A 20062-nucleotide genomic window follows, 5' to 3' on the forward strand; every position below is an offset into this window, starting at 1 on the left:
CTTTATAATCACCCAGTTACGTTGTGACGTTTGGTAGCACACAAAGTGTTCCTCGGGTAAACGGGAGTTGCATAATCTCATAGTCATAGGAACATGTATAAGTCATGAAGAAAGCAATAGCAACATACTAAACGATCAAGTGCTAAGCTAACGGAATGGGTCAAGTCAATCACATCATTCTCCTAATGATGTGATCCCGTTAATCAAATGACAACTCATGTCTATGGTTAGGAAACTTAACCATCTTTGATTAACGAGCTAGTCAAGTAGAGGCATACTAGTGACACTATGTTTGTCTATGTATTCACACATGTATTATGTTTCCGGTTAATACAATTCTAGCATGAATAATAAACATTTATCATGAAATAAGGAAATAAATAATAACTTTATTATTGCCTCTAGGGCATATTTCCTTCAGAATTGACAACTCAACTTCTAATACTTGAGAATATTCTTTGGCTCCCCTTGTGTCGAATCAATAAATTTGGGTTGAATACTCTACCCTCGAAAACTGTTGCGATCCCCTATACTTGTGGGTTATGAATGATTGACTGGAGGAAGGAGGGCGTAGAGGCAGTGAGAATGATATCATCTATGTACAATAGCAAATAGGCGGCGTGAGCCCCGCGATGCAAGGTGAAGAGCGACGAGTCGGCCTTGGACGCGACGAAGCCGAGGGAGCGAAGATAGCCGGTGAACCATGAAAACCAAGCCCGAGGAGCATGTTTGAGCCCGTAGAGCGACCTGTTGAGACGACACACGTCCCGAGGCCGCGAGGAGTCGATGAAGCCGGTAGGTTGCGCGTTGTACACCGTCTCGACGAGATGCCCATGGAGGAAGGCATTCTTGACGTCGAGCTGGTGAACTGGCCACGAGCTGCTAGTGGCGATGCTGAGGACGGTACGAATGGTGGCTGGTTTGACCACGGGACTGAATGTCTCGCCGTAGTCCACACCAGCCTGCTGAGTGAAACCACGAAGAAGTCAACGAGCCTTGTAGCGCGCCAGCGAGCCATCGCGGTTGAATTTGTGGCGAAATATCCACTTGCCTGGCACCACATTTGTACCTGCAGGACGGGAAACCAAAGACCAAGTGGCATTCCGCAACAGTGCATTGAACTCCTCTAGCATCACGTTGTAGCAGTTGGGATCCCGCAAGGCTACACGGTAGGAAGAGGGGATGAGGCTAATGGGAGAGGTAGACGTAGTGACAGCGAGATCAAATGCTTTTTAGGCTGAGAAAACCCGGTCTTGGCCCGGGTCTGCATGGTATGTTGGTTAGTGGGCGGTAGAACGGGAACAGCGCGAGGCGAAAGCGGCCGTGTAGGTGGCGGCACGGGAGAGGGCGCACACGCATCGATGGGGGGGCAGGATCTAGGTGATGGGACGAGGCTGGAGGGACCAGGCAGCGTGGGCGGGCTGTCGGCTGGTGGGGGCGGGGAGCGGGGAGGGTGATTGGGTGGGGGCGAGCGGGCCCAGTGGGGCAAGCGCAGAGCGGCGTGCGGGGAGGTGTAGTGGGCGTGGGGCCAGGGGAGCGGTCCGACCAGGGCGGGCCTACGTGCACGACGAGGGAGGAGTGATCCGCGCGGATCCCGGGGCAGACGAGGTAGGTGGGATTTGCATGGGCTCTGCATGCATGGTGGGTGGGATCTGCATGGGATCCGGTGCGGTAGGTGCAGGTGTGGCCGGAGCTGTCTTGTGTTGGGCAAAGGGGAAGATCTGTTTATCAAAAATGACACTGCGCGAGATGTGAACTTTGCGGGTCTGGAGGTCTAGGCAGCAGTATCCTTTGTGCTCGAGGGGATACCCAAGGAAGACACAGGGGGCAGACCGTGGAGAGAGTTTGTGCGCGATGAGATAGTGAGGTTAGGGTAACACAAGCACCCAAAAACCCGCCTGTGATCGTAAGTGGGATGAAGGCCGTGGTGAAGGAAGTAGGGGGTGAGATTGGCTACGGCGGAGGAGGGTCGTCGGTTGAGGAGATGGTTGGCTGTGTGGAGGGCTTCAACCCAGTATTCGGGCGGCATGCATGTGTGCGTGGACTAGGAGGGTGCGAAGGATGTCGTTGGTCATGTGTATGAGGCGCTCAGCCTTGGCATTTTGCGAGGATGTGTACGGGCAGGAGAGGCGGTAGACGACGTCGGAGCGAGAGAGGAAGTCGCGAAGGGAGGAGGGCAAAAATTCGCCCCCATTGTCACACTGCAAACATCGGATGTCAACGTTATACTGGGTGAGAACATAAGAGAAGAAACGAAGTAGAACAACGCTAGTGTCAGATTTTTGTCGTAGAGGAAACGCCCAAGAATAGTGAGAGAAGTCGTCGAGTATGATGAGGTAATATTGGTAGCCGAAAAAACTACTAACGGGCGAGGTCCACAAATCGCAGTGAATCATATGAAATGGGGCAGTAGTATAAGAGGAGGAGGTGGGAAAAGGTAATCTTGGTTGCTTGCCCAATTTACAAGATTCGCATACATGGGAAACTTGCAGGTTATTACATGAATCTAGAAAGTCTTTAGCTAAAATGGAAATAGAGGTGGGACTAGGATGGCCAAGCCGCAAATGCCAGAGCGCGCCGGAGCCAGTGGTGGAGAGCGCCAAGGAGTCGCCTTTATTCTGAAGGAAAGGGTATAGATCGCCGCTGCTACTGGAGCGCATCAGGGTTCTCCCAGTGGCCATGGCCTTCACAGTAAAGCTGAAAGGGTCAAAACAAACAATACACCAATTATCACGAGTAAAGCATCGAACAGAAATAAGATTTTGAACTATGCGTGGAGAAAGAAGGATATGGTTGAGATGAAAGGGGTGGGGAGGGAGGGTTTTGGAACCAGTAGCTAGGACAGGAATCACCGAACCATCGCCAACAGTAATGGTAGAAGGAGTATGCAAAGAAGGCAGAGTGAGCTTGTCGAGGTTACCACTGGGTCCGGCGATGTGGGACGTGGCGCCGCTGTCCATGATCCACTCCTGGCCTCCCGACGGCTGCTGCAGCTGCATGTTGGCGAAGGCGTGCGCCATCATCACCTGCTGGTCCCAGTGCGGAGTGTTGGAGGAGGACGGGACACCGGTGGGGTAGGCCCGGTGCTGAGCTCCGGGACGGGGGCCGAGGACGCCCGCCGAGTTCGGCGGCACCAAAGGCTCACGCCACTGCTGCGGGGATGGAGGCGCCGAGCCCCACGGCGCAAAATACCCAAGCCAGGGCTGCTGGCCACCGCGCCCGATCGGCAGAGGAGCACCTCCGGGTGGGGTACCACGGCTACGACCACGGCCGTGCCCGCGTCCACCGCACTGACGATCGCTGGTAGAGGGAGAGGCTGGCCCCTTGCCTTTGTCGGTTGGGGAGGCACGGGCCTTCCCTTTGTCCGCAGGGTCGCCGGAGATCCTGTTGGGGAACGTAGCAGAAATTCAAAATTTTCTACGCATCACCAAGATCAATCTATGGAGTAATCTAGCAACGAGGGGAAGGAGAGTGCATCTACATACCCTTGTAGATCGCGATGCGGAAGCGTTGCAAGAACGCGGATGAAGGAGTCGTACTCGTAGCGATTCAGATCGCGGTTGATTCCGATCTAAGCGCCGAACCACGGCGCCTCCGCGTTCAACACACGTGCAGCCCGGTGACGTCTCCCATGCCTTGATCCAGCAAGGAGAGAGGGAGAGGTTGGGGAAGACTCCGTCCAGCAGCAGCACGACGGCGTGGTGGTGTTGGAGGAGCGTGGCAATCCTGCAGGGCTTCGCCAAGGACCGCGGGAGAGGAGGAGGGAGAGGGGTAGGGCTGCGCCAAAGAGAGAGATGTTCTCATGTGTATGGCAGCCCCAAAACCTCAAGTATATATAGGGGAGGGGGAGGGTCTGCGCCCCCATCTAGGGTTCCCCCCCAAGGGGTGCGGCCAGCCCTAGATGGGACTTGGGGGGCGGCCAAAGGGGGGAGAGAGGGGGGCGCCCCACTAGATGGGCCTTAGGCCCATCTGAGCCTAGGGTTTCCCCCTTCCCCCTTTCCTGCGCCTTGGGCCTCTTGTGGGAGGTGCACCAGCCCACCTAGGGGCTGGTCCCTTCCCACACTTGGCCCACGCAGCCCTCTGGGGCCGGTGGCCCCACCTGGTGGACCCCCGGGACCCTCCCGGTGGTCCCGGTACGTTACCGATAGCACCCGAAACTTTTCCGGTGACCAAAACAGGACTTCCCATATATAAATCTTTACCTCCGGACCATTCCGGAACTCCTCGTGACGTCCGGGATCTCATCCGGGACTCCGAACAACATTCGGTAACCACGTATATCTATTCCCTATAACCCTAGCGTCATCGAACCTTAAGTGTGTAGACCCTACGGGTTCGGGAACCATGCAGACATGACCGAGACGTTCTCCGGTCAATAACCAACAGCGGGATCTGGATACCCATGTTGGCTCCCACATGTTCCACGATGATCTCATCGGATGAACCACGATGTCGGGGATTCAATCAATCCCGTATTCAATTCCCTTTGTCTATCGGTATGTTACTTGCCCGAGATTCGATCGTCGGTATCCCGATACCTTGTTCAATCTCGTTACCGGCAAGTCTCTTTACTCGTTCCGTAAATCACATCATCCCGTGATCAACTCCTTGGTCACATTGTGCACATTATGATGATGTCCTACCGAGTGGGCCCAGAGATACCTCTCCGTTTACACGGAGTGACAAATCCCAGTCTCGATTCGTGCCAACCCAACAGACACTTTCAGAGATACCTGTAGTGCACCTTTATAGCCACCCAGTTACGTTGTGACGTTTGGTACACCCAAAGCATTCCTACGGTATCCGGGAGTTGCACAATCTCATGGTCTAAGGAAATGATACTTGACATTAGAAAAGCTCTGAGCAAACGAACTACACGATCTTGTGCTAGGCTTAGGATTGGGTCTTGTCCATCACATCATTCTCCTAATGATGTGATCCCGTTATCAACGACATCCAATGTCCATGGTCAGGAAACCATAACCATCTATTGATCAACGAGCTAGTCAACTAGAGGCTTACTAGGGACATGGTGTTGTCTATGTATCCACACATGTATCTGAGTTTCCTATCAATACAATTCTAGCATGGATAATAAACGATTATCATGAACAAGGAAATATAATAATAACCAATTCATTATTGCCTCTAGGGCATATTTCCAATAGTCTCCCACTTGCACTAGAGTCAATAATCTAGTTCACATCACCATGTGATTAACACTCACAGGTCACATCACCATGTGACCAACATTCAAAGAGTTTACTAGAGTCAACAATCTAGTTCACATCACTATGTGATTAACACTCAATGAGTTCTGGTTTGATCATGTTGTGCTTGTGAGAGAGGTTATTAGTCAACGGGTCTGAACCTTTCAGATCCGTGTGTGCTTTACGAATATCTATGTCATCTTGTGGATGCTACCACGCGCTACTTGGAGCCATTTCAAATAACTGCTCTACTATACGAATCCGGTTTACTACTCAGAGTCATTCGGATTAGTGTCAAAGTTCGCATCGACGTAACCCTTTACGATGAACTCCTTTTCACCTCCATAATCGAGAAAATTCCTTAGTCTACTAGATACTAAGGATAAGTTCGACCGATGTCATGTGATCAATTCCCGGATCACTATTGTACCCTTTGACCAACTCATGGAAAGGCACACTTCATGTGCGGTACACAGCATAGCATACTGTAGAGCCTACGTCTAAAGCATAGGGGACGACCTTCGTCCTTTCTCTCTCTTCTGCTGTGGTCAGGTCTTGAGTCTTACTCAATACTCACACCTTGTAACACAGCCAAGAACTCCTTCTTTGCTGACCTATTTTGAACTCTTTCAAAATCATGTCAAGGTGTGCGTTCTTTGAAAGTATCATCGGGCGTCTTGATCTATCTCTATAGATCTTGATGCCCAATATGTAAGCAGCTTTATCCAGGTCTTCCTTTCAAAAACTCCTTTCAAACAACCCTTTATGCTTTCCAGAAATTTTACATCATTTCGGATCAACAATATGTCATTCACATATACTTATCAGAAATGTTGTAGCGCTCCCACTCACTTTATTGTAAATACAAGTTTCTAACAAACTTTGTATAAACCCAAAAACTTTGATCACTCCATCAAAGCGTATATTCTGACTCCGAGATGCTTGCTCTAGTCCATGGAAGGATCGCTGGAGCTAGCATACCTTTTAGCATCCTTAGGATCGACAAAACCTTTCTGATTGTATCACATACAACCTTTCCTTACGAAAACTGGTAAGGAAACTTGTTTTGACATCCATCTGCCAGATTTCATAAATGCAGATAATGCTAACATGATTCCGACGGACTTAAGCATCGCTACGGATGAGAAAATCTCATCGTAGTCGACTCCTTGAACTTGTGAAAATACTCTTTGCCACAAGTCGAGCTTCATAGACGGTAACATTACCGTCCACGTCCGTCTTCTTCTTAAAGATCCATTTATCTCAATGGCTTGCCGATCATCGGGCAAGTTCACCAAAGTCCATGCTTTGTTCTGATACATGGATTCTATCTCGGATTTCATGGCCTCGAGCCATTCGTCGGAATCCGGGCCCACCATCGCTTCTCCACAGCTCATAGGTTCATCGTTGTCCAACAACATGACTTCCAAGACAGGATTACGCATTACTCTGAAGTAGTACGCATCCTCGTCATCCTACGAGGTTTGGTAGTGACTTGATCCGAAGTTTCATGATCACTATCATAAGCTTCCACTTCAATTGGTGTAGGTGCCACAGGAACAACTTCCTGTGCCCTGCTACACTAGTTGAAGTGACGGTTCAATAACCTTATCAAGTCTCCACCATCCTCCCACTCAATTCTTTCGAGAGAAACTTTTCCTCGAGAAAGGACTCGTTTCTAGAAGCAATTACTTTCGCTTCCAGATCTGAAATAGGAGGTATACCCAACTGTTTTGGGTTTTCTATGAAGATGCATTTATCCGCTTTGGGTTCGAGCTTATCAGCCTGAAACTTTTTCACATAAGCAGCCCCAAACTTTTAAGAAACGACAACTTAGGTTTCTCTAAACGGTGCCGTCTCAACGGAATTGCGTGGTGCCCTTTTTAAAGTGAATGCGGTTGTCTCTAATGCCTAACCCATAAACGATAGTGGTAATTCGATAAGAGACATCATGGTATGCATCATATCCAATAGGGTGCAGTTATGATGTTCGGACACACCATCACACTGTGGTGTTCCAGGCGGTATTAATTGTGAAACACTTTCCATAATGTCTTAATTGTGTGCCAAACTCGTAACTCAGATATCTCTATGATCATATCATAGACATTTTATCCTCTTGTCACGACGATCTTCAACTTCACTCTGAAATTACTTGAACCTTTCAATAATTCAGACTTGTGTTTCATCAAGTAAATATTCTCAGCATCTACTCAAATCATCTGTGAAGTAAGAACATATCGATATCCACTGCGTGCCTCAGCACTCATTGGACTGCACACATCAAATGTATTACTTCCAACAAGTTGCTCTCTTGTTCCATCTTACTGAAAACGAGGCTCTTCAGTCATCTTGCCCATGTGGTATGATTTGCATGTCTCAAGTGATTCAAAATCAAGTGAGTCCAAACGATCCATCTGCATGGAGTTTCTTCATGCATATATACCAATAGACATGGTCGCATGTCTCAATCTTTTCAAAAATGAGTGAGTCCAAAGATCCATCTACATGGAGCTTCTTCATGCGTTCTATACCAATATGACTCAAATGGCAGTGCCACAAGTATGTGGTACTATCATTACTATTTTATATCTTTTGGCACGAACATGTGTATCACTGCGATCGAGATTCATTTTAGGTGCAAGACCATTGAAGGTATTATTCAAATAAACAGAGTAACCATTATTCTCCTTAAATGAATAACCGTATTGCGATAAACATAATCCAATCATGTTTATGCTCAACGCAAACACCAAATAACAATTACTTAGGTTTAACACCAGTCTCGATGGTAGAGGGAGCATGCGACGCTTGATCACATCAACCTTGGAAACACTTCCAACACATATCGTCATCTCACCTTTAGCTAGTCTCCGTTTGTTCCGCAGCTTTTATTTCAAGTTACTAACACTTAGCAACTGAACCGGTATCTAATACCCTGGTGCTGCTAGGAGTACTAGTAAAGTACACATGTATATCCAATATACTTCTGTCGACCTTGCCTGCCTTCTCATCTACCAAGTATCTAGGGTAGTTCTGCTTCAGTGACCGTTCCCCTCATTACAGAAGCACTTAGTCTCGGGTTTGGGTTCAACCTTGGGTTTCTTCACTAGAGCAGCAACTGATTTGCCGTTTCATGAAGTATCCCTTCTTGCCCTTGCCCTTCTAGAAACTAGTGGTTTTACTAACCATCAACAATTGATGCTCCTTCTTGATTTCTACTTTCGCGGTGTCAAACATCGCGAGCTCAAGGATCATCATGTCTATCCCCGATATGTTATAGTTCATTACGAAGCTCTAATAGCTTGGTGGCAGTGACTATGGAGAACCATCACTATCTCATCTGGAAGATTAACTCCCACTCGATTCAAGCGATTGTGGTACTCAGACAATCTGAGCACATGCTCAACGATTGAGCTTTTCTCCCTTAGTTTGCAGGCTTAAGAAACTTGTCAGGGGTCTCATACCTCTTGACGTGGGCACTAGTCTGAAATCCCAATTTCAGTCTTTGGAACATCTCATATGTTCTGCGATGTTTCAAAACGTCTTTGGTGCCACAATTCTAAACCGTTAGCATTACGCACTGAACTGTCACGTAGTCATCAAAACGTGTATGTCAGATGTTTCGCAACATCTACAGACGACGCTGAGGTTCAGCACACCGAGCGGTGCATTAAGGACATAAGCCTTCTGTGCAGCAATGAGGACAATCCTCAGTTTACGGACCCAGTCCGCATAATTGCTACTATCAACTTTCAACTAAATTTTCTCTAGGAACATATCTTAAACAGTAGAACTAAAGCGTAAGCTATGACATAATTTGCAAAGACCTTTTGACTATGTTCATGATAATTAAGTTCATCTGAACTCCCACTCAGATAGACATCCCTCTAGTCATCTAAGTGATACATGATCCAAGTCAAACTAGGTCGTGTCCGATCATCACGTGAGACGGACTAGTCATCATCGGTGAACATCTCCATGTTGATCGCATCTACTATACGACTCATGTTCGACCTTTCGATCTCTTGTGTTCCGAGGCCATGTCTGTACATGTTAGGCTCGTCAAGTCAACCTAAGTGTTTTGCATGTGTTCCGAGGCCATGTCTGTACATGCTAGGCTCGTCAACACCTATTGTATTCGAACGTTAGAATCTATCACACCCGATCTTCACGTGGTGCTTCGAAACAACGAACCTTCGCAACGGTGCACAGTTAGGGGGAACACGTCTCTTGAAATTTTAGTGAGGGATCATCTTATTTATGCTACCGTCGTTCTAAGAAAATAAGATGTAAACATGACAAACATCACATGCAAATCATAAAGTGACGTGATATGGCCAATATCATCTTGCGCCTTTGATCTCCATCTTCGAGGCGCGGCATGATCACCTTCGTCACCGGCATGACACCATGATCTCCATCATCATGATCTCCATCATCGTGTCTTCATGAAGTTGTCTCGCCAACTATTACTTCTACTACTATGGCTAACGGTTAGCAATAAAGTAAAGTAATTACATGGCGTTTTCATTGACACGCAGGTCATACAATAAATTAAGACAACTCCTATGGCTCCTGCCGGTTGTCATACTCATCGACATGCAAGTCGTGATTCCTATTACAAGAACATGATCAATCTCATACATCACATATATCATTCATCACATCCTTTTGGCCATATCACATCACATAGCATACCCTGCAAAAACAAGTTAGACGTCCTCTAATTGTTGTTGCATGTTTTACGTGGCTGCTATGGGATTCTAGCAAGAACGTTTCTTACCTACGCAAAAGCCACAACGTGATATGCCAATTTCTATTACCCTTCATAAGGACCCTTTTCATCGAATCCGATCCGACTAAAGTGGGAGAGACAGACACCCGCTAGCCACCTTATGCAACTAGTGCATGTCAGTCGGTGGAACCTGTCTCACGTAAGTGTACGTGTAAGGTCGGTCCGGGCCGCTTCATCCCACAATGCCGCCGAATCAAGATAAGACTAGTAACGGCAAGTAAATTGACAAAATCGACGCCCACAACTACTTTGTGTTCTACTCGTGCATAGAAACTACGCATAGACTGAAGGAAATATGCCCTAGAGGCAATAATAAAGTATTATTTATTTCCTTGTATCATGATAAATGTTTATTATTCATGCTAGAATTGTATTAACCGGAAACATAATACATGTGTGAATATATAGACAAACAGAGTGTCACTAGTATGCCTCTACTTGACTAGCTCGTTAATCAAAGATGGTTATGTTTCCTAGCCATAGACATAAGTTGTCATTTGATTAACGAGATCACCTCATTAGGAGAATGACGTGATTGACTTGACCCATTCCGTTAGCTTAGCACTCGATCGTTTAGTATGTTGCTATTGCTTTCTTCATGACTTATACATGTTCCTATGACTATGAGATTATGCAACTCCCGTTTACCGGAGGAACACTTTGTGTGCTACCAAACGTCACAACGTAAATGGGTGATTATAAAGGTGCTCTACAGGTGTCTCCAAAGGTACTTGTTGGGTTGGCGTATTTCGAGATTAGGATTTGTCACTCCAATTGTCGAAGAGGTATCTCTGGGCCCACTCGGTAATGCACATCACTATAAGCCTTGCAAGCATTGTGACTAATGAGTTAGTTGCGGATGATGTGTTACGGAACGAGTAAAGAGACTTGCCGGTAACGAGATTGAACTAGGTATCGAGATACTGACGATCAAATCTCGGGCAAGTAACATACCGGTGACAAAGGGAACAACATATGTTGTTATGCGGTCTGACCGATAAAGATCTTCGTAGAATATGTGGGAGCCAATATGGGCATCCAGGTCCCGCTATTGGTTATTGACCGGAGACGTGTCTCGGTCATGTCTATATAGTTCTCGAACCCGTAGGGTCCGCACGCTTAACGTTACGATGATAGTTTTATTGAGTTTTGATGTACCGAAGGAGTTCGGAGTCCCGGATGAGATCGGGGATATGACGAGGAGTCTCGAAATGGTCGAGACGTAAAGATCGATATATTGGACGACTATATTCGGACTTCGGAAAGGTTCTGAGTGATTCGGGTATTTTTCGGAGTACCGGAGAGTTACGGAAATACGTATTGGGCCTTATTGGGCCATACGGGAAAGAAGAAAAAGGGCCTCAAGGGTGGCCGCACCCCTCCCCTTGGTCTGGTCCGAATTGGACTAGGGAAGGGGGTACCCCCTTCCTTCCTTCTCTTTTTCCCTTCCTCTTTTCCTATTCCATATGGGAGGTGGAATCCTACTAGGACTAGGGAGTCTTAGTAGGACTCCACACTTGGTGCGCCCCCTCCTAGGGCCGGCCTCCTCCTCCCTTGCTCCTGTATATACGGGGGCAGGGGGACACCCCAAAGACACAACAATTGATCCTTGAGATCTCTTAGCCGTGTGCGGTGCCCCCCTCCATCATATTACACCTCGATAATACCGTTGCGGAGCTTAGGCGAAACCCTGCGTCGGTGGAACATCATCATCGTCACCACGCCGTCGTGCTGCCGAAACTCTCCCTCAACACTCGGCTGGATCGGAGTTCGAGGGACGTCATCGAGCTGAACGTGTGTAGAACTCGGAGGTGCCGTACGTTCGGTACTTGATCGGTCGGATCGTGAAGACGTACGACTACATCAACCGCGTTGTGATAACGCTTCCGCTGTCGGTCTACGAGGGTACGTGGACAACACTCTCCCCTCTCGTTGCTATGCATCACCATGATCTTGTGTGTGCGTAGGAAATTTTTTGAAATTACTACGTTCCCCAACATAGACCTAGCTCATGATGCCACTGTTGGGGAACGTAGCAGAAATTCAAAATTTTCTACGCATCACCAAGATCAATCTATGGAGTAATCTAGCAACGAGGGGAAGGAGAGTGCATCTACATACCCTTGTAGATCGCGACGCGGAAGCGTTGCAAGAACGCGGATGAAGGAGTCGTACTCGTAGAGATTCAGATCGCGGTTGATTCCGATCTAAGCGCCGAACCACGGCGCCTCCGCGTTCAACACACGTGCAGCCCGGTGACGTCTCCCACGCCTTGATCCAGCAAGGAGAGAGGGAGAGGTTGGGGAAGACTCCGTCCAGCAGCAGCACGATGGCGTGGTGGTGTTGGAGGAGCGTGGCAATCCTGCAGGGCTTCGCCAAGCACCGCGGGAGAGGAGGAGGGAGAGGGGTAGGGCTGCGCCAAAGAGAGAGATGTTCTCATGTGTATGGCAGCCCCAAAACCTCAAGTATATATAGGGGAGGGGGAGGGGCTGCGCCCCCATCTAGGGTTCCCCCCCCCCAAGGGGTGCGGCCAGCCCTAGATGGGACTTGGGGGGCGGCCAAAGGGGGGAGAGAGGGGGGCGCCCCACTAGATGGGCCTTAGGCCCATCTGAGCCTAGGGTTTCCCCCTTCCCCCTTTCCTGCGCCCTGGGCCTCTTGTGGGAGGCGCACCAGCCCACCTAGGGGCTGGTCCCTTCCCACACTTGGCCCACGCAGCCCTCTGGGGCCGGTGGCCCCACCTGGTGGACGCCCGGGTCCCTCCCGGTGGTCCCGGTACGTTACCGATAGCACCCGAAACTTTTTCGGTGACCAAAACAGGACTTCCCATATATAAATCTTTACCTCTGGACCATTCCGGAACTCCTCGTGACGTCCGGGATCTCATCCGGGACTCCGAACAACATTCGGTAACCACGTATATCTATTCCCTATAACCCTAGCGTCATCGAACCTTAAGTGTGTAGACCCTACGGGTTCGGGAACCATGCAGACATGACCGAGACGTTCTCCGGTCAAGAACCAACAGCGGGATCTGGATACCCATGTTGGCTCCCACATGTTCCACGATGATCTCATCGGATGAACCACGATGTCGGGGATTCAATCAATCCCGTATTCAATTCCCTTTGTCTATCGGTATGTTACTTGCCCGAGATTCGATCGTCGGTATCCCGATACCTTGTTCAATCTCGTTACCGGCAAGTCTCTTTACTCGTTCCGTAACTCACATCATCCCGTGATCAACTCCTTGGTCACATTGTGCACATTATGATGATGTCCTACCGAGTGGGCCCAGAGATACCTCTCCGTTTACACGGAGTGACAAATCCCAGTCTCGATTCGTGCCAACCCAACAGACACTTTCGGAGATACCTGTAGTGCACCTTTATAGCCACCCAGTTACGTTGTGACGTTTGGTACACCCAAAGCATTCCTACGGTATCCGGGAGTTGCACAATCTCATGGTCTAAGGAAATGATACTTGACATTAGAAAAGCTCTGAGCAAACGAACTACACGATCTTGTGCTAGGCTTAGGATTGGGTCTTGTCCATCACATCATTCTCCTAATGATGTGATCCCGTTATCAACGACATCCAATGTCCATGGTCAGGAAACCGTAACCATCTATTGATCAACGAGCTAGTCAACTAGAGGCTTACTAGGGACATGGTGTTGTCTATGTATCCACACATGTATCTGAGTTTCCTATCAATACAATTCTAGCATGGATAATAAACGATTATCATGAACAAGGAAATATAATAATAACCAATTCATTATTGCCTCTAGGGCATATTTCCAACAGATCCTGCCGCCGCCATGCTGGACGGAGAGAGCAGAGGCGCCCTCGACGCGTTCACGCTCGGCCAGACCGATCTCTTCCAGGAGGAGACGAGATCGGGCCTGGTTGAACGTGGGGAAGGGTTGCTGCATGGGAAGCAGGGTCGCCATCATCTGGAAGCGGCGGCTTAGCCTGCGAACGAGCTGCAGGGTCAGCGTGCGTTTGGAGACGGGCTCCCCAACGTCGGCGAGCTGCTTAAGGCGACGACAGTACTGGGCGATGGAGAGATCGCCCTGGACGGTAGCCCGGAACTCGGCGCCGATGTGGATGGCACGGCCGGCGGCGTTGTCGTGGAAGAACACCTCCAGCTCGCGCCAGAGGGTGTAGGCGGTGTTGTTCGGCGACTGCACCACGTCGTAGAGGTCGTCGAAGATGGTCGCGTAGATCCAGAGGACGATGGTCACATCATCGTTCCTCCAGACGGCGTCGGCGTGGAGAGGGTCGGTGTCCTCGGTGACGTGGTCCTCGGCATGGAATTTGGAGAGCACGAAGGCGAACATCTGCCTCCATTTGGAGTAGTTGCCGCCGTCGATGGAGAGCTTGAAGGGGATGAAGCTCACAATGTTAGCGGTGCGCATCGACGGAGCGGGGGAGGAGGAACCTGGGGGTCCGGATCGCGCAGAGCCAGGGCGCGAATGGGGGCGGGGATGATGTGGCCAGCGCCGCGCCCGGCGAGGGGTAGCGGGGCGCGAGCATGCACCTGGCCGGCGCGAGCATGCACCTGGCCGGCACGAACAGGGCCGACGCGAACGGGGATGGGTGGCACCGGCGCGTGCACATGGGCGGGTGGGGCCGGGACGGGTTCGGGGGCGACGCAGGGCAAGTCGTAGACGGCGTCGGCGTCCCCGAAGGAGGGAGTGCGACGGAGAGGGCGTCGAACGCTCATGGAGGAAGCGAAGGAAAGAGAGTCTGATACCAAGTTGGACAACTGAATTCTCACTGTATTGATTCAGAATTACATGGGTGTGTTTATATACCACGCGATACACATATTGTTACAACAGAAAAGAGGATAAGCCAGCGACTACGCAGGAGGTGGAGCGACTACGCTGCATGCGGAGTGGTTGGCGATCGTGGGAGCGTGGTCACCGTGGGACTCGGACCATCCCGTTGGCCTTCTGTACGTGCGTTGAGTGGTGTCTTCGAGCACTATGCATCTTGCATTGTATAAGGCATTGTGCGCCTCTTGATATATTACTATTTTGCTTGATTTCAAACATGAGCGGTCAGTCAACTAGAACTTTCAGTTTCGTCATGAAACTTGACTTCAATTTTCTGCAATAATTATTTCAAAGTTTTGTTTAGATTTTGATTAATCCAAGAAATTGAATTTTTGGTGTAGAAGGACTCATGCTTATCATGCATATCCTTCAGCTCGCTCCAGTCCTTGTAGTCGTCGCTAGACGGTCCACAAACATGGTTGTAATTTATATTATCTCTGTTGTTCATACTGCCATGATTGAAGATGAATAAATTGAAAGCGCGACAAGAAAATATTTTCTAGATACTCCCTCCGTTTCCTTTTACCCCGCGTATAGAATTTGGTCAAAGCCAATCTACATAAAATTTGACCAAATTTATATAAAAAAATATGAACATCTACAATACTAAAATTATATAGTATGAAAATACATTTCATGGTGCATGTGATAATATTGATTTCATATTGTGAATGTTGACATTATTTAATATAAAATTAGTCAAACTTTAGAAAACTTGACTTGACCAAACCTTATATGCAGACTAAAAAAACGGAGGGTGTATATACCATGTTTATTCTTTATTTTCTTATATAGAATATCCTATTTCCAATGTTATCTGATAAACTATGTTGACTGGACTAGAGTCGCAATAGAAGGACCAAACAGACAAAATCGTAAAAAGAGAAGACTCTGGAAACCGCCTCGTGGATTGGCATCCGCTGTCCACTTCAGCGCAGCGTGAAGAGACGCGGAGCAACCAAACTCCGCGCAGCAGAGGGGACTAGAGCCGGAGCGGGGAGGAAGAAGAGCATGGCGGCGGCGGCGGCGAGGAAGAGCGTGTGTGTTACCGGCGCAGGAGGCTTCGTCGCCTCGTGGCTCGTCAAGCTCCTCCTCTCCAAGGGCCACTACACGGTCCGCGGCACCGTGCGCGATCCCGGTAAGGGCCTTCCTCCCTCGCTTCGATCCGTCCTTCCCACCGCCAGAAGATTCCTTTTCCTCTTGGCTGTGCCATCGAAGATCTATGCTTATCCAGGAGGATGTATAGAAATGTTTTTTTAGGAATATATCAGTAGCATGTTGCTGAAAAGTGAAAACCGAACGAGGGGAAGCAGTCCAGGCAACCATATTTGGGGGGAAGCAGTCCCCTAAAAATAATGTGGTTCTTGGAAGTTGTAAGTGAGCATAAGCTTTTTGAGACAGTATTAGATTTAGAAAATAATGTTGTTCTTGGAAGTTGGAAGTGAGCATAAGCTTTTTGAGACAGTATTAGATTTAGATGCTTTTTAGCAGTTTCTTCGAACATGATGTGTAAATGTTGAGAGGAAATTGCAGGAATTGTGAGCTCCGACGTATTATTAGTTCTTGAAACTTTGAAAAAATAGTTGGGCATACGTTGTTGTGATGGACCCAAGAAATTTGTTGTATGTGAATATGTGATGATGGTGGTGTGTTTTGCGTGTGACCATATGCTGCAGGTAATGCCAAGAATGCTCACCTTAAGGCGCTAGAAGGTGCTGGGGAAAGGTTGGAGCTGCTCAGCGCCGACCTGCTGAACTACGACAGCATTGCATCAGCAGTTGCTGGCTGTGAGGGCGTCTTTCATGTTGCTAGCCCTGTCCCTTCTGGCAGATCAACCAATCCTGAGGTGATTTTTTCAAGAACATGTGTTTTACTTTCACGGTTTTGTGAGGTTTTGAGGTAAAAACAAGAGGAAATAGCAGGTGAACGAGTGATTTAGCATAGCGCAATTTTATTGGAAACTATACGTGGCTCTGCATCCCAAGTTAGATGTAAAGTTTACTTGACCTTGAGGCCTAGATGGATTTTCTCAAGGATTTTGCCCTAAAAATGACCGTTTCTTATTCATAGGAGATATACTGAATTCACCGCATAACATGTGAAATATATAACTTTTTAACCATCCTTGTTTCCCTATAAACATAGTTCATGAAAACAGGCATAGTTTATTGATTAGTTTAGCTTTGTGCAGCATCAGGCTATCTGAAACCTATCTCTTTCTTTTATATAGTGCTGTTATACAGATGTGTTACTAATGATTAATTTCTAGAAACAACTGTGTATTACAATATTCTATTAATTTACTTCTTTGTAGGAAGAAGTTATAGCCCCTGCTGTAACAGGCACACTGAATGTCTTGAAGGCTTGCTACGAGGCGAAAGTTAAGCGAGTTGTTATGGTGTCTTCAATTGCTGCTGTGTTCAATAATCCTAACTGGCCTAAGGGCAAAGTCTTCGATGAAGATAGCTGGTCAGACGAGGATCTCTGCAGAAAGGGCGAGGTAAGTAAGCCAATGCCTTTGCATTTGCTAAACCTTATTCTGCCAAGAAGATTGTTTAGCTCAGTATAGCATACTACATCAGCTGCTAATTAATAACAGATTGATGATATTGACTTGGAATATACTCCCTCCTCCCACAAATCATTCGTGGATGGACTTGAAAGAAGGAAGAACCAAGTAGCACTGCTTCCTCAAAGCGAACTTTCAGTACCCGATCAAAGGGACTAATGAAATACCAGCCCCAATTCTTGAATAGCTCTCACTTGTCTTGGCTGATAGCTTAGATGACCGACCGTTTGGTATGGTTTGCAATGATTTAATAGTAGGCTTCTTGTTTGGTGAACTAACGGTTTCACCCAAGGATGAAGGTAATCGATGAGCCGCATCTTTGCACAAATACCTCAACGGCTTTCTAATAATACGATGTTCTTCAGCTAACCACACAGAATATTCCTGGTCTTTTGTTGTGATTCTTTGCTCCAGATGACTTATTTGAACTAAATTATCTGTGCCATTCTGGCAGGATTGGTATTTCCTTTCCAAAACGCTCGCAGAGCGTGAGGCTTTTGCTTATGCAGCAAAAACTGGGCTGGATGTTGTAACTATTTGCCCATCGTTGGTAATTGGCCCCTTGATGCAGTCTACAGTAAATGCGAGCAGTAATATTCTCCTTAATTATCTCAAAGGTGGGTCTGTTTATCTCAGTATTTTCTTGTTTTACATGCAATTTGTATGAAAAAGTGACAATTTACTCAGCATTGCTCTGTTTAAACTGGGGCATCATAATTTGATGTGTGAACTGAACACAAAGCATATATTAACCAATAGCACAATGGACCTTCCTACCTTTAAGATCAAGTTGTTTAAAAATCCAAACTAGTTTATTCTTATAGTTCTGTTTCTGTAAAAATGAAACAATTTTCTCTTACAGGAGAACGTGACACTGTGGAAAATAAAATCAGGAATATAGTGGATGTCCGTGATGTTGCCGATGCTCTTCTGTTGGCATATGAAAATCCAGAGGCGTCTGGACGGTATATCTGCAGTTCAAAACCAGTAAAAGTCTCTGATATGATAAGCGTACTGAAGACCTTATATCCAATGTACACTTATCCCAAAAAGTAAGCGCCTTCCTCAGCAGGCAACTTTTTGTTTGTCTTACTGCTATTTTGATTCTGCATTTCACAAGCTAGATGGTCCATTTATCTTTTCCTGAGACAAGCATATATATCAGCATCACTTGGGAAGCACTAGAATGGGGATTGACAAATTGAGTTAAGCATAGCAGAGTGCCGGGTTTATGGAGGTGTAATGCTCTGCATCTACGATTTAATTTTGCATGTAGTTTATGATATGGAATATCAAAAATTAATGAAAGATGTCACCACATCATAACATTCTTTGATACGATTTTTCGATGCTCAACTTGGACGTAACTTGTTGTCTCTCCGAATTGCTTTGCAGCTTTACAGAAGTGGAAGAGAATACCATTTATAGTTCGGAGAAACTTCAGAAGCTAGGGTGGACCTTCAGGCCTTTAGAGAAGACCCTGGGGGACAGCGTGGAATCCTACAGAGCATCTGGCGTCCTGAACTGAGCATCCAACCAGGGAAAGTTTGGCTGTTAATGCTCGCAAACTCCATGTGGTTATGTAAGCAGTGAAACAGAATAAGTTGGTGACACAATCGTCAGGAGAATTGTGTGAACATGAGCAAAGCTTGAATCTTATGTGCGCCTTTCTTTTGGGGTGTCTTAAACTTGAGGTGTTTTGAGGCATAGTGCAATGTCCTGGTGTTTCTAATGAATGACTGCCTGCACCTGTTAAAGCTTGAACATATTGCCCATTTTCCAGTTCAAAAAGTATTGCCCATTTTCCCTTAACGGGGTCAACCTTTAGAAAAAGCACTTGATCTACCTACCAAACCAGCGGTAAAAATAGGGAGCCCCTATTTCATGCATAGGTCGGCAAATAGCCACAAAACGTGCACACCCCCCCCCCCCCCCCCCCCCCCCCCACCCCGAGGCGATTTAAAAAAAACTATTATAATTTTAACAAATTAGGAAAACATGTGCCCTAATAAAAAACAATTAAAAGTATGACCCCGTCGGCCTCACTAAAGCCGAAAAGGCACTCTTCGATCTCGCTTAGGCCAAAGAGTAGTCTTCGGTCTCACTTAGGCTGAAAATGCACTCTTTGGTCTCGCTTAGGCCGAAGAGTGGCAGAACTGAGCTAAAGAGCTCTTCGATTTTTGCTAGGCCAAAGTTGCATGGCCATCAGCCTAAACTAGACCGAAGAACCCTCTTCGGCTTTCCCGTGATCGAAGAGTCCTTTTTCTTTTCTTTTCTCCGTCCACAAGGTTGTCTTTCTACCCTTAACCAATTTAGCATTACTGCTCTTTTTTCTAATATACTTTTCTTTTTTTAAATATTTAGTTTGCTTGTTCGTAGTAATATTATTCTCGCATCACATCGCATTGTTTCTTCTCTCTCCATTTGAATAGTATTATTTTGATGTACAATGACATTTTTTAATATGGGTTGAACATTCATAAACTATGAATATTTTTTAGTACACGATGAGCATATTTGGATCACATGATTAAACATTTCTGAAATACACGATGAATATATTTTTAATACACGATAATATGTTCTGAATACGGGTTGACCATTTTCTTAACACGATGAACATTTTCAGGTTACAAGATTA

The 20062-nt window shown here is 47.1% G+C and overlaps 2 protein-coding genes across 2 annotated transcripts; one reads left to right on the forward strand and one right to left on the reverse strand.

The window, feature by feature from the left end:
• Window positions 1–527: 527 nt before the first annotated feature.
• On the reverse strand, window positions 528–14429 carry LOC141027319 (uncharacterized). The gene is made up of 5 exons (XM_073504318.1): window positions 13834–14429; window positions 2478–3384; window positions 2046–2201; window positions 1052–1069; window positions 528–962 (listed from the first exon to the last, which is right to left on the reverse strand). Exons 1-5 carry the CDS (start codon window positions 14427–14429, stop codon window positions 528–530), a joined length of 2112 nt encoding a protein of 703 aa, XP_073360419.1.
• A 1245-nt stretch (window positions 14430–15674) lies between these two features.
• LOC109736531 (cinnamoyl-CoA reductase 1) lies at window positions 15675–19185 on the forward strand. Its single transcript, XM_020295743.4, has 6 exons — window positions 15675–15990; window positions 16529–16698; window positions 17167–17352; window positions 17876–18038; window positions 18284–18473; window positions 18817–19185. Exons 1-6 carry the CDS (start codon window positions 15864–15866, stop codon window positions 18947–18949), a joined length of 969 nt encoding a protein of 322 aa, XP_020151332.1. The 5' UTR covers window positions 15675–15863; the 3' UTR covers window positions 18950–19185.
• The last annotated feature ends 877 nt before the right edge of the window (window positions 19186–20062 follow it).

The sequence above is a fragment of the Aegilops tauschii genome, chromosome 7, assembly GCF_002575655.3.
Source record: "Aegilops tauschii subsp. strangulata cultivar AL8/78 chromosome 7, Aet v6.0, whole genome shotgun sequence".
Classification (NCBI taxonomy): Eukaryota; Viridiplantae; Streptophyta; class Magnoliopsida; order Poales; family Poaceae; genus Aegilops; species Aegilops tauschii.